Source organism: Cervus canadensis, chromosome 8, assembly GCF_019320065.1.
Source record: "Cervus canadensis isolate Bull #8, Minnesota chromosome 8, ASM1932006v1, whole genome shotgun sequence".
Classification (NCBI taxonomy): Eukaryota; Metazoa; Chordata; class Mammalia; order Artiodactyla; family Cervidae; genus Cervus; species Cervus canadensis.
Window position 1 is genome coordinate 26,289,610 of NC_057393.1, and position 23,371 is coordinate 26,312,980.

General features: G+C 36.9%; 1 protein-coding gene across 2 annotated transcripts in view; it reads right to left on the reverse strand.

Annotated features, from left to right (window-relative positions):
• Nucleotides 1-22,674, reverse strand: part of SLK (STE20 like kinase) — a 58,152-nt gene extending 35,478 nt beyond the window's left edge. For both annotated transcript variants that reach the window (XM_043475506.1, XM_043475505.1), the window contains exons 1-4: nt 22,524-22,674; nt 3,030-3,194; nt 1,396-1,444; nt 903-1,052 (exon numbers count right to left, since the gene is read on the reverse strand). In XM_043475506.1, coding sequence (XP_043331441.1) covers nt 903-1,052; nt 1,396-1,444; nt 3,030-3,194; nt 22,524-22,673 — 514 coding nt within the window. In that variant the 5' untranslated portion in view covers nt 22,674. The remainder of the gene's footprint in view (nt 1-902; nt 1,053-1,395; nt 1,445-3,029; nt 3,195-22,523) is intronic.
• Between the last annotated feature and the right edge of the window lie 697 nt (nt 22,675-23,371).

Consider the following 23,371-nt stretch of genomic DNA (forward strand, 5'->3'; position numbering starts at 1 on the left):
AAAAAACAATTTTCAACCTTATACTTAATTTAGCATCTTTTTTATACTTAAGGTTAGTTACTTTGTGAGTAACCTTAAGTTACTTAACCTTAAGGTACCATATCTACAAAATAGAATATAAAACTAAAGATGGAAAAAGAAAACGACTAGATATGAGTTTTGGAAATGAAGACAAAACTAAGTGGTTTTACATAATGTATCATTTTCTAAATGCACTGTATTTATAAATATTAATTCTACATATAAAAATTTAAGGGAAAAATTATTAGGCAGTCTTTTGAAAGTGTGTCTTTTTAAAAATAACAATCCATCCTTTCTTATTGTTTAAAGAGTCTTTATATTAGGTGCCTATACTTAGAAATTCTGGGAGTTAATGAGTATTTCCCAAGTTTTTTGTTTCTTTGGCCTCACCTCATGTTTTGTGGGATCTTAGTTCCCAGGCCATTGGCAGTGAAAGCACCAAGTCTTAACCACTGGACTGCCAGGGAATTCCCTCCAAGGAAGTATTTTAAAAACTGCTGCTGCTGTTTAGTCGCTAAGTCGTGTCTGATTTTTTGCGACCCCATGGACTGCAGCTCACAAGGTCCCTCTGTCCGTGGGACTTCCCAGGCAAGAATACTGGAGTGGGTTGCCATTTCCTTCTCCAGGAGATCTTCCCAACCCAGGGATCAAATCCACATCTCCTGTTTGGCAGGCAGATTCTTTACCACTACACCACCTGGGAAGCCCCAATTTAAAAAATTAACATGAAGTAATTCTCCATGTTTTACATATTTTAACGTAATTCTCTTTGTTTCACATATTAATATTTGCGCCATAAAAGAACAATAATAAGTAACAGACATACAGGGAGAAATCTCTAAGCACAAAATGAAATGTTTTATCTAAAAGAATAAACTTACCCAACTTAATATCTCCATCTAAGGTAAAAAGAATGTTGCCAGCCTTTAGATCTCTGTGGATGATTTTATTATCATGTAAGTAGTTCAAAGCCTCTAAAGTTTGCTTACAAACTACTTGTATTTGGGACTCAGTTAACGGTCTCTCAAGCTCTGAAACGAAAAAGTAAACAAATGAGCATTTTGGTACGGTGAAAGTGTATCAGCAGGCTATATACCTTTAATATCTTTACTGTCACTGTTGAAGATAATATACAATGAAATGATTTTTTTTAAAAGTATAACACAAATATTACTTTCTTCACATATTATACTCAACATTTAATTTTAAAATTTTATTTCAGTCATCTAAGAATACAAAAATAATTAGGCTGATTTAACTTATTGAATGTTACTCAACAATAAGATAAACATACATGTATAAATGTTTGAAACCCACTGGCTTTTTTTAAAGTATAATTTAAGGTATAAATGTAAGGAACAAAAATATATTTACCAAGCATCACAGCATCCACTGCTCCACCAGCACAAAATTCAATGAGGATCTGCAGGCAAATAAAAAAGCACATGTTTAACACAACACTGATTCTGAGTATTTTTCCTTCAAGCTAGCAAAAAAGATAAATAAATAGGTATCAAATAACCTAAGTTACATAAACAATATTATGCTAACAACCGTAAAGACTTTCTTTGTAAAAAGCGTTACAAGTCTTGCTATACATTTGAGAAAGTACAAAAGGAACACAGTGTGGAAGTGTGAGCATTTTTGTTCATCACCACTTGTAGTGTCCCAGGTTCTCTAAAATTACCAGGTACAGAATTTTTATTAAGGGCTATATTATATATCCATTTCCTCACCACTCAAAGACTTTATACTCTCCTTTTTAAGGTAACTGTTCTGAGTTAAATGAACAAGTATATTTTTTAACTTTACCAACAGGAATATATCCTGAAAGATGGATTTTAGTTTTTCTAAAAACTTGGGGAAAACATACACAAAAGCTTCAGATACTAGCTCACTTATCACTTCCTACTGGATGCCTCCCCAAACCTCACCAGTACATAGCACCATGCAGTTTTCCTTCTTAATCCTCATCACAGTTTTCATTTTGCATTTTTATGATTCTTCAATTAATTCATGTCTATCTCTCCCTCCCACTGTCCCTCATAGTTGTCCAGCTGTTTTTTTAATTACATAGCTTAACAAATTCTATAGATTCATAGTTTTTTCTCCTCTATAGAACAACACTTTATTTTTTACAGGAGCTTACCAATAAGTTGTTTTCAAACTCATTATATCATAGGAAAAATAATTTGGGAGACAGATCATTATTCATCCTATAGTTGAGTAAACAGACTGATAAAAGATTAACTGATTTATCCAAGTTCCTGCCTAGCATCATCAAAATAAAAAAGGAAAGGTCTTTTGATTTGCAAGCAAGTACAGCTTATATTATCTACACTTCTTTTGTAATACCTTGCTTATTCCTTCAAGGAGACAAACTAAAACTCCATTTAAAAAAGTACTCTTGATTGAATTAGTATTGGTGCAGAGCAAGTGACTGACTGGTTATTATAAATATTCACATTTTATTTATATATTTATTTATGCCTAACATTTTCTAAAAATGAATAAAATTTTTACATACAGGCCTAGCCACAACAAAAGAAACTTAAAAAAAAATTAAATACTTAAATTTAAATTAAGAAACTTAAATAAGACACTTCAAACTAACATTAAAAAAATAAATAAATAAAAGAACTGGGGGAAAAAAGACTTGAAAGAAAGAAAATTCTAACTGGGAAAAAAATATTAATTCAAGAGAAAAAAGGAATCTAATTTCATTATTTAGGAAATTTAAAATTCTTCACCAAGTTTCTAAATTTCAGTCAAATGTCAAACAATCAAGAAATGTAGTATTCTGAAATACACATCTAAATATCAGCTGAAGTTAAGGATATGTTGCTATGTTGTTAATCACCCTCTCATCAATGGGTCAATTCTCATTCAAGTAGCCTAAGTAACTAAATAGAAGAGGTAGTGCAAAAAAAGGTCTACACAACTTATAAATCTCTTCAAGACAATTAACTTATTTTGACTATTCCTACAGATTAACCAAAAATACTTACCCAAAGATTATTCTCATAATAGAAGGCATCTAGAAGCTTGACTATATTAGGGTGATCACACGATGCTAATATATCAATTTCAACCATATAGTCTTCAAGTTCTTCTTCAGATTTGGTGTCAATCACCTTTGCAGCAGCTAAAACATTGGTCTCTTTATTCTGGGCCTAAAAACAAAAGTATCGTAAGTCCACAATTACAATGCATACTTGTTTTATAAATATTATTTTTTAATAAACCTTATTTTTTAGTTTTCAGTTCACAGCAAATCTAAACAGAAAGTACAGTTCAGTTCAGTTCAGTCACTCATTCATGTCCGACTCTTTGTGACCCCACGGACTACAGCACGGCAGTCCTCCCTGTCAATCACCAACTCCTGGAGTTTACTAAAACTCATGTCCATTGAGTTGGTGATGCCATCCAACCATCTCATCCTCTGTCGTCCCCTTCTCCTCCTGCCCCCAATCCCTTCCAGCATCAGGGTCTTTTCCAGTGAGTCAGTTCTTCACAGCAGCTAGCCAAAGTATTGGTGTTTCAGCTTCAGCATCAGTCCTTCCAGTGAATATTAAGGACTGATTTCCTTTAGGATGGACTGGTTGGATCTCCTTGCAGTACAAGGGACTCTCAAGAGTCTTTTCCAATACCACAGTTCAAAAGCATCAATTCTTCCACGCTCAGCATTCTTTATACTCCATTCTCACATTCATACATGACTACTGGAAAAACCACAGCTTTGACTAGACAGACCTTTGTTGGCAAAGTAATGCCTCTGCTTTTTAATATGCTGTCTAGGTTGGTCATAACTTTCCTTCCAAGGAGCAAGAATCTTTTAATTTAATGGCTGCAATCACCATCTGAAGTGATTCTGGAGCCCAAAAAATAAAGTCTCTCACTGTTTCCTCTGTTCCCCCATCTATTTGCCATGAAGTGATGGGACCAGATGCCATGATCTTAGTTTTCTGAATGTTGAGTTTTAAGCTAACTTTTTCACTCTCCTCTTTCACTTTCACCAAGAGGCTCTTTAGTTCTTCTTCACTTTCTGCCATAAGAGTGGTGTCATCTGCGTTATCTGAGGTTATTGTTATTTTTCCCAGCAATCTTGATTCCAGCTTGTGCCTCATCCAGCCCAGCGAGTCTTATGATGTACTTTGCATACAAGTTAAATAAGTAGGGTGACAATATACAGCCTTGACGTACTTCTTTTCCTATTTGGAACAAGTCTGTTGTTCCATGTCCAGTTCTAACAGATGCTTCCTGACCTGCATACAGGTTTCTCAAGAGGTAGATCAGGTGGTCTGGTATTCTCATCTCTTTCAGAATTTTCCACAGTTTATTGTGATCCACACAGTCAAAGGTTTTGGCATAGTCAATAAAGCAGAAATAGATGTTTTTCTGGAACTCTCTTGCTTTTTTGATGATCCAACAGATGTTGGCAATCTGATCTCTGGTTCCTCTGCCTTTTCTAAATTCAGCTGGAACATCTGGAAGTTCACGGTTCATGTACTGTTGAAGCCTGGCTTGGAGAATTTTGAGCATTACTTAACTAGCGTGTGAGGTGAGTGCAATCGTGCGGTAGTTTGAGCATTCTTTGGCACTGCCTTTCTTTGGGATTGGAATGAAAACTGACCTTTTCCAGTCCTGTGGCCACTGCTGAGTTTTCCAAATTTGCTGACATATTGAGTGTAGCACTTTTAACAGCATCATCTTTTAGGATTTGAAATAGCTCAACTGGAATTCCATCACCTCCACTAGCTTTGTTTGTAATGATGCTTCCTAAGGCCCACTTGACTTCACATTCCAGGATGTCTGGCTCTAGGTCAGTGATCACACCATCGTGGTTATCTGGGTCGTGAAGATCTTTTCTGTATAGTTTTTCTGTGTATTCTTGCCACCTCTTCTTAATATTTTCTGCTTCTGTTAGATCCATACCATTTCTGTCCTTTATTGTGCCCATCTCTGCATGAAATGTTCCCTTGGTATCTCTAATTTTCTTGAAGAGATCTCTAGTCTTTCCCATCCTATTGTCTTCCTCTATTTCTTTGCACTGATCACTGAGGAATGCTTTCTTATCTCTCCTTGCTATTCTTTGGAACTCTGCATTCAAATGGGTGTATCTTTCCTTTTCTCCTTTGCCTTTCACTTCTCTTCTATTCACAGCTATTTGTAAGGCCTCCTTAGACAACCATTTTGCCTTTTTGCATTTCTTTTCCTTAAGGATGGTCTTGATCCCTGCCTCCTGTACAATGTCAAAAACCTCTGGTCCACAGTTTTTCAGGCACTCTATCAGATCTAATTCCTTGAATCTACTTCTCACTTTCAGGGTATAACCGTAAGGGATTTGATTTAGGTCATACCTGAATTGCCTAGTGGTTTTCCCTAGTTTCTTTAAGTCTGAATTCGGCAATAAAGAGTTCATGGTCTGAGCCACAGTCAGCTCCTGGTCTTGTTTTTGCTGAGTGTATAGAACTTCTCCATCTTTAGCTGCAAAGAATATAATCAATCTGATTTCAGTATCAACGATCTGGTAATGTTCATGTGTAGAGTCTTCTCTTGTGTTGTTGGAAGAGGATGTTTGCTATGACCAGTGCATTCTCTTGGTAAAACCATTTTAGCCTTTGCCCTGCCTCATTCTATACTCCAAGGTCAAATTTGCCTGTTACTCCAGGTATTTCTTGACTTCCTACTTTGCATTCCAGTCCCCTATAATGAAAAGGATATCTTTTTTGGGTGTTAGTCCTAGAAGGTCTTGAAGGTCTTCATAGAACTGTTCAGCTTCTTCAGCATTGCAGGTTGGGGCATAGACTTGGATTACTGTGATATCGAATGTTTGCCTTGGAAATGAACAGAGATCATTCTGTCATTTTTGAGACTGCATCCAAGTACTGCATTTCGGACTCTTTCGCTGACTATGATGGCTACTCCATTTCTTCTAACGGATTCTTGCCCACAGTAGAAGATATAATGTACAGAAAGTAGATATAATGTAGCAGAAAGTACAAAGAGTTTCCACACACATCCCTTCCCTACTCATGCAGTCTTCCCCACTACCAACATTCTGCACCAGAGTGGTACATTTGTTAAAGCTGAGGAATCTATACTGACGCATCATCATTAACTGAAGTGCATTGTTTACATTAGGATGAACTCCTGGGGTGCCTTCTATGGGTCTGGACAAAATACATGATATGTATCCACCACGTTAATATCATACAGAATAGTTTCACTGCCCTAAAAATCTCTATGCTCTGCCTATTCAGCCCACTCTTTCTCCTAACCCCTCCACTGATCTTTTTACTGTCTCCACAGTTTTCTGTCTTTCATACAGTATGTAGCCTTTTCAGATTGGCTTCTTTCACTGAGTAAGATACATTTAAGATTCCTCCACATCTTTTCATGGTTTGATACCTAATTTCTTTTTAGTGCTAAATAATCGCTGGATACACAGATGTAGTAGGCATGTTTATTCATTCACCAACTGAAGGCATCTTGGTTGTTTCCAGGTTTTAGCAATGATGAATAAAGCTGCTATATACATCTGCATGCAGCTTTTTGTGTGGATGTAAGTTTTCGACTCCTCTGAATAAGTACAAAGGAGCAGAATTACTGGATCATATGGTAAAAGTATGTGTAGTTTTGCAAGATACTAACAAACTGTCTTCTAAAGTGGGAAACAGTGAGACTTTATTTTGGGGGGCTCCAAAATAACTGCAAATGGTGACTGCAGCCATGAAATTAAAAGATGCTTGCTCCTTGGGAGGAAAGGTATGACCAACCAAGACAGCATATTAAAAAGCAGAGACATTACTTTACCAACAAAAGTCCATCTAGTCAAAGCTATGGTTTTTCCAGTAGTCATGTATGGATGTGAGAGTTGGACTATAAAGAAAGCTGAGCACCAAAAAATTGAAGCTTCTGAACTATGCTGTTGGAGAAAACTCTTGAGAGACCCTTGGACTGCAAGGAGATCCAACCAGTCCATCCTAAAGGAGATCAGTCCTGGGTGTTCACTGGAAGGACTGATGCTGAAGCTGAAACTCCAATACTTTGGCCACCTCATGCGAAGAGTTGACTCATTGGAAAAGAACCTCATGCTGGGAGGGATTGGGTGCAGGAGGAGAAGGGGATGACAGAGGATGAGATGGCTGGATGGCATCACCAACTCGATGGATGAGTTTGAGTAAACTCCGGGAGTTGGTGATGGACAGGGAAGCCTGGCGGGCTGTGATTCATGGGGTCGCAAAGAGCTGGACGAGATTGAGCCATTGAACGGAACTGAACTGAAACATAAATATTAACAGATAACGCTAAGTGCTTAATACAGATAGAATTTCAAGTTGCAGGTTCTACTGGATCAGACTATTAGGGTTCAAATTTTGATTCTGCCACTTAATAACTACATTGTTTGGGCAACTTATAAAATTCCTCTCTTAGACTTAGTTTCCTCATCAATAAAATGTACTTACAACTCACACATTTGTGAGAATTAATGTAAGAGATATTTGCCAAGGGAAAAAAATAAACATTTAATACACTGCCTGCCATTCACAGTAAAAAGGATTCAAAAACATTACCTGGAATTATTACTATTACTAGTTAATCCTCAAAATGATACCATGATATATTAGCATTCCTGCATTAAAGGAGGATAAATAAACTTAGAGATTAAAATGCTTCCCCAAGGTCAAGAAGAAGTAAGAGGCAGAATCGAGATTCAAATCCAGGCTGTTTCCGAAACTCTTTCTTTATCTTAATCATTACCCTTCCCAATTTCCCTATATTTCCATCAGTTTAATTATTTTTCATTGTTTTTAGTACTTTAATTTTTCCATTTTCTTTCTTTAACTGAATAACTTCTCATCTCACTTCCATTTATTACAAAGGGAAGGTTTCCAAATGTGTAGTAGAAGTCAAGATCATTATTTTAAAGTTAGGAATCAAATCATAAAATACTAACTAGGCTTTTTTACATGGACAGAGGAGTCTGGTGGGCTACAGTTCATGGAGTTGCAGAGCTGGACAAGACTGAGTGACTGCGCACACACACAAAGGTCTTTAAAGGAGATTTTCAACATTATGCATGTTACCATCACGTCAGCAAATCTATCATTTTATAAGAAAAAAGAGCAAACTTTTAAAGCTAGTAATAAGTGTCTTAATAAATAAATAAATGCCCAATTCCATTTTAATAATTTATAAGGAGAAAATTTTATAAAATAAAAATATATGTATGCAGAAAACATTCTTCAAAGCACTGTTTATAATAAAGAAAACTTAATCAGCCTGAAATATCCATTAACAAAAACCTACTTAAATCATTCCGTATGCTTCTATAATGGAGAATTATGCAACCATTAAAACTAATTGATTAATCAATTAATGTTTCTTAATATAGAACAAACCACAATATATTGCTGAATGGAAGAAAAGAAACTTACTAAACAGGAAAGGTATGCAATTTTACAAAAACGACACATCCATTTTTACTTAGGGATAGTTATATAAGAAATACTTGGAAAGACATCATCGGGGGATGGCAGAGTTTCATGTGCCTTTGACTTTCTCTGTATTTTTCACACTGTTTACATTTTTAAATGGACATGTATTATTTTTATGGAGGCAATAAAGTACTAAAACATCAGTGTATGGGATATTTCTTAGGGATCTATTACCTAATCTTGGAGATGATGATGAAAGAACATAGGTATAAGCCTCTATGTGGGAATTCTCCTAAGTAGACTTTGCTACATTTTACCTCCTTAGGTAAAAACAGAGGTAGAAATTAATGCTAACTACTAACAAAGTAACCCTACAGTTTAGGGTTCAGAGAATGGTGGTGTAGTCACTAAGTCATGTCAGATTCTCTGTGACCCCAGGGACTGTAGCCCACCAGGCTCCTCTGTCCATGGATTTTCCAAGCAAGAATACGGAGGGGGTTGCCATTTCCTTCTCCAGGAGATCTTCCCCACCCAGGGATCGAAAGCTGGTCTCCTGCATTGCAAGCAGATTCTCTACTGACTGAGCTACCAGGGAAGCCCATTATCTTATGCTCTGCAAAGAAAGAAAAACTGCTAATAAACGATGACAGAAGTTTGTCATTTAGAATTTTCACATTATTCCTTTTTAAGAGCTCTTTTGGATAGATCTAGAGAAAAATTGCTATTTTATATTATCTTTGTAAATACAGGAAAAATAAACACTTCTTCACATTTAACTCTTCTGAGTCACTTTTTCACTCAGAATTATCTGATGTCTGTGTTTTCACAAAATACTATTCTCTGGCCATGAAAAGCTTTGGTGATACAGCATTTCTTTAAAAAGTATTCCTCTACTACTGTCTTGAAAATTTTCTTTGAAGCTACTACCTCCTATTTTGATATCATAATGTTGATATTCTCTTGATCTTATCACAGGTGCTAAAAGCAGCTTTCAAATGACAACCAGGGCTCACATTCTTTCTTCACAACATTCTTAAATGGTTTATTGATTGAAACATCAACGGGTTGCAACTGCATGATACCTGAGATGCAACTACATTCACAGTGCACAATGACATATATATCACAACTGCCACCTGGCGAACAATATTAAGGCATCAAACAATAAATCGGGACTTATCCTAGTTTCAGAAATGTTAAAAAGTTGAAGGTCTATCATAACTGGGTGAAACATGGCATTAAGTTTATCTAAGAAAGACACTTCAGTGGAAAAAATAATACATAGAACTCACCCTCCCCCAAGTCAGGAAATAACCCAGTGAGAAATGTCCTTCTCTCACCATTTTAATGTAACACTTTGGGAAGAAGGAAAGCAGAGCAACTGTCCTTGGAAAGGACGCTATAAAATACAAGCAGTGGTGAGAGACCAAGGATACTGTGAGCAGACTTAAAAAGTCATCCTTCTTTGGCATGCCTCTACCCATGGCAGGAGAGATTTTACAGATGTACCTTTTACTTGTTAATAGAATGGCATGAAAGAGGAAAAATAATTAATAATAGATAATCTCTAAAGTTCTTTGTAGCAACAAATTTCATTATTCCACTGCCCTGGATGTACTGATTAAGTCAGCGACAGTAACATTTGGTTTAATATAAATAATAAATAAAATTTACATTAGAAAATATAGTGCCTCTTACATTACTGCTTGAAAATATTCATCATGATCTGGTTCTAAAGAACTCTAAAATTCAAAACTGAAATAAATCGATGTGTGCAAAACCATACTTTAAACAAACAATGCAAATAAGGTGTTAAAAAGAAACAATCCCATCTACTACCTAAAAGCATGAAAATTCTAGACAAAATTTTAACTAAACAAATGTTAATAAAAACAAGAATGAAATAACAAACACTCAGATGTTAATTAAAAGGAGCTATAATTTCTATGGGTAAAGTTTTCAGAAATCAGTCATGATCACTTAAAAATCACTATGTTTTTATCTTCACGAATCACAGGAGCCAAGGAAAGAGACTGCAATGACACAAACTCAGCAACTTGGAGGAAAAGATTCTGCAGAGTTTAAACTCAGATCCCTGAGGAGAGAGTGGTGATCAGCTACTGCTGAATCTCTCAACCTGGAAGAGGGATCTTATGAGACCAGGGTACCTTTTGAGGAAGAGGGGACTAGCCAATCAGAGCTGGTGTTTGTAAGGGTAAGAAGGATAAGACTAGCTCTGTGAGTGTTAGAAAAACTACAAACTGAATCTGGGACAGTCATTGTTGGGGTGAGAAGTTCCATTAGGATGATGATCAAAGTAACAGCAAAGCAGACAGGGAGCCACAGGAAACAGAAAGATGTAAGCTCTCTCTCCTCCTCCTTGCAGCTTTCCTGTAGTGTTCAACACTTCTGAAACCTAAAAGTGAGCACCTGGCAAGACGGACACAGTGATCTGCAAAAATCTCAGAACAACATCACAAAGCAGAACCTCAGAAAGGGGTGTTTGGAGATGAGGGTTATAGATGGGAGAACTAAGACACAGTAGTATTAAATATTTGGTTAATAAATATTCAAATTTCCAAAGAGCAGTTTGGGGGGAAAAAAGCACTAGAGAAAGAAAATAGTTTTAGACTGTTTAGATACTATTAACTGTTTTATATTACATGCTAATCCTGGTGATCTTCTCAGAACCCAGTAAGATTTTGGTAGGAATAAGAGTGAATATCAAATAAGAATAAAATTACTCAACATAACTTAGCAAAGATACACAGTTGATTTCCACTATTTATTCTCATTTGTTCTACAGAGTCACTACAAACCCTGAATTAGTGAATACTGAACCACTGCTCCTAGAAGAAATACACATACACATTCCCCCACACAGACTATAACCTTAGATCTCAAACAACTCATCCAGGTAGATTCTATTTGTTTCACAAAAGAGAAAATGAAGTTCAGAAATAGGTGATTTGTTCAAGGCTGCACCGACAACAAGTGCCCCCATCCAACTGGTCCCAAACCAGGAGCCTCTTACACTACAGTATACAGCCCCTCCTGTTTCCATCCTCTGGACCTCTCTGTATGAGAGGTGAGATAAGACAGAGCGCCGCCAAGTTCGATCTCAGTTCGAAACAAGAGCATCTAGGGACTCACATCTTATACAGCTTTGCAAGTGCACACAAGTAACTGTGAGAGCACTGCAGGTACAGATTTGGGGGCTACAAATAGATTCTAGTAAGTAGATAAATTTGAAAATAAAGAGTCTGCAAATAATGAGGATCAGCTATACAACATACTCTTCCATTAACAGGCGGAAAATATTACAGATATCCTTTTTTAAAGGATTTCTCCACTGCAGAGGGCACGGATTTGCTCCCTAGTCAGGGAACTAAGATCCTGCATGCCATGTGGTGTGGCCAAATTAATTAACTTAAATACTTTTAAAAGAACACATTTTCACACCATTTCCTGAATTCTGCAAAAAAGAAAGGAATATACTTTATATTCTCTTTATATTCCCAAACACTACTTTATTTATATTGCTCTGGTTATATACTGAAAACTTAGTTATTGGTCAGTCAAGATACCAACAACAGAATGTCAATAATAAATTGATGTGGTTAAATCAGCAGTTTCTAAAATGTTTTACCGATTCTCAGATAACACAGTTTTCCCATTTATTTCATGGACTTGCTGACTCTGAGCAGCATGAATAAACTGCAACATTTTTGATAATTGTGTGATTGATAAGCTTTAGGAATTTGCATGAGTTACATAGTTGAAAGGCTGAAAAAATGAGAACACAAAAAGAATTTTTTTAAAATATTTAGAAATAAGACAAAGACATACTACTTCTGGAAATTAATTCAAGAAAACTAAAGGCTTTTAAATGGTAAAGAAGATCATTACCACACAAACATTCTCAATGTTGAATTATAAAAGTAAAGGGCCAAAACAAGTTGGTGTCAAGGTAAGAAATTCAACACAAATACTAAGAATTTTATAAGGAAAAAAGATAAGCTAGCACATTAAAGTCATTTTTACAATTCAAAGTTTCAGTTACCTCTTTTAAAACATAAATGTATATATGTTAGGAATTTGGACTTGATGTCGTATTGAGTACAAAATACAATGCAAAATTTTATAAACACCAGGTAACTTTAGTAGCATAATACAGAAGTAGTTACCCATTCTGAAAAGAGACTTTCTTCCTCCTTAGAAAGAGAAAAATGAGAGGTTTACTTTGGTGGTATTGGGTCGTGTCATGTTCAAGATGGATTTTCTAGCTCCAAGTCACCCTTTGGGGAACTGCCTCATTTTGCACTGCTTTGTGTAAAAATAAAGACTATTGTTTAAGACAAAAAAAAAGAAAGAGAAAAATGATCAATATATAAAGGGAGAAAAAAATGTGAAAAGAAGAACTGCTAAGTGAAATAAAGCAATGTGCAGAACAGTATTTAAAAATATGATCCTTTCCTTTTTTAATCTGAAAAATTCGAACCTTCAAAGAAATTGAGTGAACAGACAGTGACCAACCATATACCCCTCACCCAGAGTTACCAACTGTTAACATTCTGTCATTCTTGCTTTCAAATCACTCTTTTGTAGACTGTCGCACTATTTGGATTTGTCTGTTTCCTCATTATTAGATTCAGGTTAAATATCTTTGATAAAAAATACTACATTAGGTGATTATACAGTTCCCAATGAGTAGCACCAGAAAACACTACTAGTAATAAACCTATTTAATCAAGTTCAAGCATTCTTTCCTATTCTTTTTATCCTTTAAATATATCCCACTAGTCTAGAGGGATAGGATGGGAAGGGAGGTGGGAGGGGGTTCAGGATGGGAACACATGTACACCCATGGCTGATTCATGTCAATGTATGACAAAACCACTACAATATTGTAAAGTAATTAGCCTCCAATTAAAATAAGTAAATTAAAGAATAAATAAATAAATAAATATATCCCACTAGTCAGAGTACTCCACTCAAAAATCATTTCAAGCACTTTTCCACTATGACTATGTTATCAATTTGACATGCAGTTAAGTTCACCTGTATATACATATGTGTGTGTGCCAATATATTTTCAGTTTTACAAACAAGCATTCATACTTATGCTCAAACAGGCATAAAATTTTATCTGAAAAGACACACAGATATTGTTACAGTGACTGACTCTGGGAAAAAGGACTGGTGGGAAAGGTTTTCATTTTTCAATTTTATCATTTTTGTACTATTCAAGCTTCTAATCACATTAGTATCCCCTTGAATTTTTGTTAACAGGTTACCTAAAAGATATAACCTAAAAGGTATTATTTTTATACAGTCTTCTTTATACTCTGCAATATTTTCACAATAGTATTTAAATTTTAGAAATAGATAAAATATATTTTAGGGTTTTTTTTTCGGGTGGAACAGTGCCTTCCCTGGTGGCTCAGTGGTAAAGAATCCACCTGCCAATGCAGGAGATGTGAGTTCGAACCCTGGGTTGGGAAGATAACCTGGAGAAGGGAATAGCTATCCACTTCAGTATTCTTGCCAGGAAAATTCAATGGACAGAGGAGCCTGGTGGGCTACAGTCCATGGGGTTGCAAAAGAGTCAAACACAACTTAGTGACTAAACAACAAGGGTGAATAGAGCTTCATGTCAATCCACAGAAAAAAATTCAATTCCAGATGAATTAAAATTAAAATTCTTTATAACTGTACTATTTAAAAGTCAAGAAGAAAATATAGATAAATACGTATCTAATTCCTGGGTAGGGAAAGTTTTTCTAAGCATGAAAGCAAAGAAGAAAAAAAGAAAAGAGACACACTGACAGATTTTGTAAAAAAAAAAAAAACACTATGTCTTAAATATCAAAAAAGCAACATAAACTAATTTAACTAAAATAACTGCACCATTATGATAAAGTGCTCATTTTCACAGTACATAAAAAGTACTTTCAGATCAACAAGAAAACAGCTCATCAGAATATGGATAATTCAATTATTCTTAAAATGGCAATATCTCTAGAAATCAAAGATATGGAAAATGAAATAAACAGATACTCTTTTTGTCTATCGAAAAAAGCAAATATTTTTTAAAAGGATAAAAACTATCCTTGAAAAAGGTCAAGGAACAAAAAGGTGCAGAAATAGACCATTGTTAGGTTGTTTAAACAGGCATAACCCATGTACATGTATGTTAAGTATACAGAAAAATATCGAGGAACATATACATGAAACTGATGATGGGGAGTTCCCTGGTGGTGACTTTCACTGCCATGGCCTGGATTCAATCCCTGGTCAGGAAACTGAGATCCTGCACGTCGTGCAGCACAGCCAGAAGAGAAAAAAAAAAAAAAAAACGAAAGAAAGAAACCATGATAGTTGATACAGAAACCAAATAGTTACATTTATGGAGAGAAGAGAAGGAACAATAATTAGAGTGATGGCCAAAGAGACCAACTTTATCCCTAATAAGTTAATACTCTTTATCAATAGAAATTCTTCAATTAACTAAAAATTAATTTCAAGATAAGTTTATACATTTCTAGAGTAATTTCACAGTAAACATTAATAAATGATCATGTATTTTGCCCTAACAATTCTAAGAATTTATCCTAAAGAAATAAGGAATGTCAGAGAGATATATCATGAGTATATGGACATTTGACATATGATGGAGGCACTGCAAAGCAATATAGAAAGGGTGATCTTTTCAGTAAATGGTGTTGAGACAACTAGGTGTCTACATAGAAAAAATGAAACTGGACTCCCTATTTCATACTGTAGACAAGAACCAACATCAGTTTAATTATAGATCTAATACAGAAGACAACACCATAAAACTTTAAGAATATAACACAGAAGGACAACTTCATCACTTTGGGTAAGGAAATTTTCCAAAGACAAAAAGCCCTAGCTATGTATAAAAAGCTAATAAATTAAACTACACTGAAATCTGAAACACCTACATAAAGAAGGACATCATAAAGAGAAACAAAAGACACACCATAAAGCAAGAGAAAGGAAGGTGCATCACCTGTACCTTAAGAGGATCAGTATCAGGAAAATACAGGCTCCCACAAACCAACAAGAAAAAGAACCCAAAAGACTTTAACAAGCACTTCAGAGAAGAAGAAATCCAAACGGCCAATAAGTATATAAAAAGGAACTCAACCTCATTAGTAACCAGAGAAATAAAACCCCAGTGGGAACAGGAATTAACTGTAAATGGGCACAAGAGAGCTTCAGGTGGTCATAAGAGGATTCTAAACCTAGACTGTAGTCATGGTTGTACAACTGTACTAATTTATTAAAACTCACCAAATTATATACATAAAATGGGTGAATTCTGTGTTTTATATACACTGATAAAGGTATTTTTTTAATCAGCAAACAAATAGGAAAATTCACTGGAAAAAATACCCAAATACTCAACAGGCATGAAAAGGTACTCAATTTTTTCAGTCATCAGGAAAATGTAAATAAAACTACTTCTCACTCACCACAATGGCTAACATAAAATATTAATAACAGTATTAATAATAATAGCAAGTGTTGCTGAGGATACAGAACAATTCAGAAAACTGCCATTCCCTACTGATGGGGGTGTAAATTGGTACAACCACTTTAGAAGACTGGCAGTATCTTCTGAGTCTTAAAACACATGTATCCGATAACCTAAGTACATATCCCAGGTACATATCCAATAGAAATGAATGTAAATGTACATCAAGACACATAATAATATTCACAAGTCTTATTCTTAATATACAAAAAGTGGAAACAATCCAAAAGTCCACCAAAAGCAGAATGGATAAATTTTAGTATTTCATATATTGCAATAATATAGAACAAATGAACAAAAAAGATGAGAAGACTACTATGTGCAACTAGAGACGAATTCTTATCATAATGTTGAATAGAAGATGCCAGACACAAAACACACGTATGATTACATTTATATGAAGCCCAAAAATACACCAAAATGCTGCAGTAGTCTAGGTAAGAGATAATGGCAATTATGACTAGAATTACAACAATGAAGAAAGAAAGGAGACAGATTCAAGAAATATTTATAGGTAAAATTAACAGGCTTGGTGATTGATTGGGTCTGGTGGGTAAGCAAGTAGAAGATGTTTAGAATGACCTCCAGTCGCTGGTCTATGCATCTGGTAGATGGAGATGTCAATTACTGAATGAGGAACACAGGAGAAGCAAATTTGGGACTGACATCAGGAGTTCAATTAATTCATGTTTTTTACTTGCTGTTTAAGGAATCTGTGACATTCAGTGCTGTTTAAGAAATCTGAGACATTCAAGCGGAAAGCTCTAATAGGTAGCTGGATGGGTGGATCCAGAGTTCAAAACGGAGATCTCGAGATAGAGACCAAAATTGCATATAGATGGTAACTGAAGCCACAGGAGAAGATGGGCTCTCAAAAGAAAAGATGAAGGCCTTAATCCAGCCCTGTGGAACCCCAACACTGAAAGTCAGGAAGAGCAAGAAGAGCCAGCAAAAACCAGGAGTATGGCGACCTAAAAGCCAGCTTTTTAAAGGAAATGATGGTCAAGGGTCTCAGATGCTCCAGAGAGAGGTCAAGTAAAAGAATCAGGTGTCCATTTAACTCTTTTACTTGAATCCTAAGACCATAACAAGAGCCATTTAATTAGGTGAGCAGGGAGATGTCAAATAAGAACAAGAAAATGTCACAGAACATGAGTCTTTGAACTGAAAGGACTAACCAAGAGCCCAGCAAAACGAAAGGAAGAAAAAAAAAACCTATATCAAAGTACATTACCATGCACAGAGGATAAAATGTAAATTCTAATAGCTATCAAGAGAAAAAGATCACAAGGGACCAAAAAACAAAATGGCAAAGGACTTTCAACAGCAACACCTGAAGCCAAAAGGCAATGAATGGAAAAGTCTTTAAAACTCTAAGAAAAATGTACTTTTGAACTAGAATTCTACAAACAAACTATGCATTAAGTGTGACATTACAATAAAGACATATTCAGACAGGCCTAGTCCTAAAAAAGAAATAAACCTTCCATGTATCCTTTCTCAGAAGACTACAGAAGGATGTACATAACCAAAACAAAGAGGAAATTCCAATGGCAAAAACAAAGCATTTAAGACACTCCCGAAGTAGTCTGAGCTCCTAAGATTCTAGAGACAAAAATTATGATTCATTATTGACAGATATTTTTTAAGAGATCTAGAAATAAACCAGATACATAGATGGAAAAACTTAAGTATTATGGAGATGTTATTTTTTACAAAGTTAATCTATAAATTCTGTAAAACTCCTTCAAAAAAGCACAACAGGTTTTCTGTGTAACTCGTGCATGGGTGTGTGCGGGCTCTGTCACTTAGTCATGTCTAACACTTTGCGACCCCACAGACTGTAGCTCATCAGACTCTGTCCACAGGATTTCCCAGGCAAGAATACTGGAGTGGGTTGCCATTTCCTTCTCCATAGGATCTTCCCGACCCAGGGATCAAACTCACATCTCCTGTGTCTCCTGCATTGGCAGGGGGATTCTCTACCACTGAGCCACATGGGAAGCCCTTTGTGTAATTCAGTCAGGCTAATTCTAAAATGTACATGAAAGCCCTAATAGCCAAGAATATACCAGACATTGCTGAAGAAGAAGAAAAGGAAGTCTTTCTCTAGCAGAGATTGGTTTGGATGCTTTCCTAATTAAGAGTGGAAAACTGATAAAGGAATAAACAGATCAATGAAGAGACTAGAAATCCCAGAAACAGACACGTGCTGCAGAGCAGTGAGGAACAGTCTCCCCCAATGATGAGCCATGGGACAACTGTGTGCCCACTGTAGAAAACAATGAAACTGGACCCCCTACCTCATATTATTTGCAAAAATCTTCACTAAGTGGCTTGTAGACATAAATGTTAAAGTCAAAAATCATAAAAGCACTTAGAAGATAAGATAGTGGTTTATCTCCATGATCTAAGGTTAGGAAAACTTTTCTCGCCTTTTTTTTAAATTCAAAAATCAAATTGGTTTTATTAGGTGATTCATGAATCAGGCAGCATCCCATCCAACAACTGAAAGGGCCCCCAGGAAAGAATTTCTCAAATACAATACAGAAAGCATTAACTGAAAAAGAAAAAAAAAGAGACAAAACTGATGCTAAAATCAAGAATTTCTTGTTCATAAAAAAACACCATAAAGAAAATGAAAAGATGGGCACAGAAGAATGTATTTGCAATAGCCATAACTAGCAAATGGTTAAAATCCAGAATACACAACAAATAAACAAGAAAAAGACATCCAAGAGGAAAATGAACAAGACACTGAACACAAAAGAAGAAATCCATACTAACAAAAAGAAACACTTAAAAGTAGTCAGAGAAAAGATGAATTAAAACCACAATGAAAAATAAAACATCAGATTGTCAAAACTTAAAAATTTCAACAATATCAAATGGTGGAGAGAATGGAGAGTAAGGAAAATTCTCAGAGGATGCTGGTGGGAGTGTAAACTGGTATAGTCTAGTAAAATTAAAGATACACTACCCTATAACCTAGCAATTCTACTTCTAAGTTAAGTCTTAGTGAAACTCATGCATACATGCACCAGTATAAAAGCCAAAAACTGAAAACAACTGATATATCCAACAGAGCAATGGTAAATAACCGGCAATATAATCATATATTGGGATTCTATGCAACAATTAAAATTAGCTACAGCTCTAGTGATAACAAAGACAAACCTCACAAACCTAAAGCTGATTTTCAAAGAGGTAAGACACAAAATACACTCAGCACACACAAAACTAAAGTTATGATGCTTAGTTATACACTGCTAGATAGTAAACTATAAGGAAAGCAAAGAAATGAATAACTTACAGACAGGATAGTGGTTTCCTTTAGTGGGAGAGCAGAATAAATTCAGAAAGGAGGTGAAAAGGATTCTGGAATACCGGCAGAATTCCTTTACTCTGATGATTGTTAATACTGAGTTCACTTTATTACTCTTCGCTAAATGTACATATATGGGTTGTATGTTTCAATATAGCGATTTTATGTTTCACTATTTTTTAAAAAGGCGCATGCCCATCAGGGTCATAAAACGAATCACTTTTCATCCAGCATAAGTCAGTAGCCCAACTTCAATTCAACGGATCATTTTATGGCACTCCTTTTTTTCTGTTGAAAGCAACAGAAATCCAAACATAAAAAATGTGAGGGATATTACATATCTTCATTTATATGTCAAATAATACTATTAAAAAAAGAGAAAATAAATTTAAAATTGGGAAGATATTTCAAGCAAGAAAGTAACTGTTGCAGAGCTGTGTAGTGCAAGACTAAGTGGAAAGAATACAGCTATATGATGAAAAAACTGTTTCAAACAAACTAAATACACAAGACAATTGCCTATTTAGAAATTAATCTTTGTAAACAGTTATAATCAAATGATAGTTGGAATCAACTTCAGAAACAGCTTTATACTGCACACTATACATACTATTGTAAGGTTTGATTGCTTTTTCTCCTACACAGAAGTTTATAAATTTAAATTTCCTAGGGAATCTTGGACAGTAAAAGAGGTTAGGAAAAAGACATAACAGGTGAGATAAGTTTAAATTTTAAACTTTGTTTTAAAAAGCTCACAGCTTACTCCTTGGAAGTATAAAATAGTGAGACAAAAAGAAAAGATGCAAAGAACTCCCATTCTTCAAATATCACACTAAAATATACACCAAGCCCACAAAAAGTATCCTTGACACAGTCTTACAGTGTTAAACTACATGGCGTAAGGCTCTTATTTTTCAGAAAATTTTCAATAGGTATCTCACTATAGGAAGACATATTCACTTTGCAGGTTAATGAAAGAATTAAATCAGAGTATTAGCATGTCAAGATAATCTGCCTGTGCCAGAAAATGGTTTTACTATCTTCCTAGGTCCCTTTTCCTGTCCCATCCCATATTTCGTTTTCAAGCTCTAAATATAACAACAGTAATTTTCTGCCATTTCCTGAGCCCTTTTTTTGTGTCTTACATTTATTATCTCCTTTAATTCTCACATACTGAGGAGTAGGTTTTACTGATGAGAAAAACGAGACATGCAATGATTAAGTAACTTACCCAACATCAGAGTTTGCTATTGAGGGAGCCAAGATACAGTCCTACTCCAGAGCCAGTGTCTTAATACTACACTGTTTCTAGTCAATAAAACATTTATACCATGAAAACTGCCCATAATCACCTACTGCCTTCTAACTACCAGATCCCAGATGCCTTGAGGATTTATTACTGCCTTTCCTAGATAACTGCATACTCACACAACATTAATGGGTAAAGGAATCTAAACATTTAGGAAATCTATGCTTTTCCAGCTATGAAAAAGGAGGTCCAGAGACGTTAAGTGTCCTGTCCAAGACCTCAAAGCTCATTTGCGACAACCAGCAATAAAGCACAATTCTTAACTCCCAGAAGGATTTCCCCACTGCACTAAAAGCCCTGTCTACCACACATCTATACTGTAAGCTCTTGTTGAAATCCATACCCTCCACATTAGGCACTAAAGTCTACTCTGTCAACTTTTACAGCACACAAGAGCATCAACAGCACTCACAAGCAGGTAACACACAGTCTTTCATTTCAACAAATATAAAGAGAAATGCACTATGTGTGAAGGCAATAGAATTAACCCAAATGTATATCATAATTTGGCCCCTGGTCTTATCATAACAACATAAACACATTAACATGTGACAAGTGCCATAGCAGCAATGTGAACAATGTGTTTTGAAAGCACACAGAAAAGAGTGGATATTTCAGACTAAGAAGGCGGGGCTTTGAGATGTGTTAGAGCCAGTGCAAAGGCAGGGTGGGATGGTGCTTAGAAAGAAGGAAAAATGCTATCACTTCTACCACCAGATGTCTAAGTTAAAAAAAAAAAAGCAGTAATCATAAACACAGGGTCAGAAGGGTTGAGTTCAAATCTAGGCTGTGACTGGTGTGAATGGTAACAATTTCTGGGTCTCAGCATCCTCATCTATGAAATGGAGATACTACTGACCTGCATGTCTCCCAGGACTTTTGTGGGGGCCAAATTACGTGTAAGTTAAACATAAGTTATTTATATTTCACACCCAGGCAACCCTGTGGGTCCTTCCCCTTAAAAACTGTCTCATAAAACCTCACCCTTCAGATGAAAATATCCCAATGACATCATTCATATACTCCTTACAGGATAGTAAACATTTAACACAAATGCCCTCAGACTGAAACAGCAAACCTCCTTCTACTGAAATGAATATCTGGGTATAAAAAATATTTGTGTGTATATATATATATATATATATGGGGGGGATATGTGTTTTTTAATTTCTTGGGCCCTGGAATGGATTTTAGTCGATGCTTATTATATTTAGAAACTAGTATCAGATGCAGGTTTCCTTCTGGAAATTTTCTATCAGAAATTACATTCCATTTTACACTATGCTGTCAAGCGACCAACTCAAGAATAGTCTGCAAGTAACAATCGCTTTGCTCTTATCCCAAGAGACTGGTTATGTATAAGCTATAGATACAACCAAATACATACCCTGGACCCCAAAAGGGTACTATTTTAGTGTAAGCATATATATGAATGCAAACAGCTTAACAGAAAAATAGAAATACACTTTAAATGAATGCAAACAGCTTAATAGGAAAATAGAAATCCACTTTAAAGTATAATGAGTTTCTGATTTGAAAACACTTGAGGGCCAAACCAGACCCCTCCTTTTAATGAAAGAACACCCTCACTTCCTTTAACGTTGAACAGAGTAGGCTGTATCCCTTGCCTCCCTTTGGCAACCATTCTTTAAACTACATCCAGGTCCTATTTTGTTCAACCTTAAACCCTACGTCTTAGCTACTCCTCGGATGGTAACCTAAATAAAGTTTCAACGTACGTTTACGAAGTCAAAAGAAGGTCCCAAAGACAGGAACGGGACGCGGGAGCGAGAAATCCTCATGCCACTCCCGGCCGCTGGCTATTTGATCTCTCAAGTGTAACTTCCCTTTTCTCCCCCTTACCTTGTACACTTTGCCAAAGGCTCCGTCGCCCAGTTCTCCTATAATTTCCCAAAACTCCTCCGGGTTCAGATCCCTCTTCACATGTTCGTACTGCTTTTTCTTCTTATCGCTCCCCAACTTGAAGATCTTACGGAAATTGAAGAAGGACATTTTTCCTCCCCAACAGAGTTCCTCACACTTAAGGATGAAAAACAATAAGAGGCAAAGTTTCTCCTCCCTCGTCTCCCGCGCGAGCCCGGGCGGCGGCGGCGGGCGCGGGCAGTTCGGGCTCCCGCCGCTCCGGCCAGGCGGTCCCGGGGGAAGGCGGGGCGCGACTCCCCCTCCGGCCCACGGGGTGGGGGCGCCGCGCGGGCGGCCCCTCTGCCGAGCCCGGCCCGCGCTCTGCACGGCTAAACGCCTGGCCCCCGGCCGGCCCTCGTGGGGCGGCACCTGCCCCGGCGCTCGTCCCCACCCGGCCCGGCCCGACGGGTCCGAGCGGTCCGGACGCCAGCGGCCGCGGCGGTTAGGCCCTTGTCAAAGCGAGTCTCCAGGGGCGGCGGCTACTCCGGGCTAGGGACGCAGCTGGCGGCGCTAAGGAGAGCAGTCGGCTGGCCGAGCTCTCCCGCCCCGGGCCGGAAACCCCGGGTCTCCTCTGCAGCAGTCCGCTCCCGCGGCTCGAGGCCCGCGCGTCCCCTGGGCTCTGGGGCGCAGCCGCCGCCGCCGCTGCCGCCTCGCTCCCTCCCGAGCCCACGCAGCCTCTGCCTGGAGCGCGCGCCGACGCCGACACCGCAGCGCGCCCGCCAGCTCCCCCGGCCGCGCGCTCAGCTCTCCGCGCGCTCGCGCGGGGGTGGCACCTCTGGCCCCGCGCA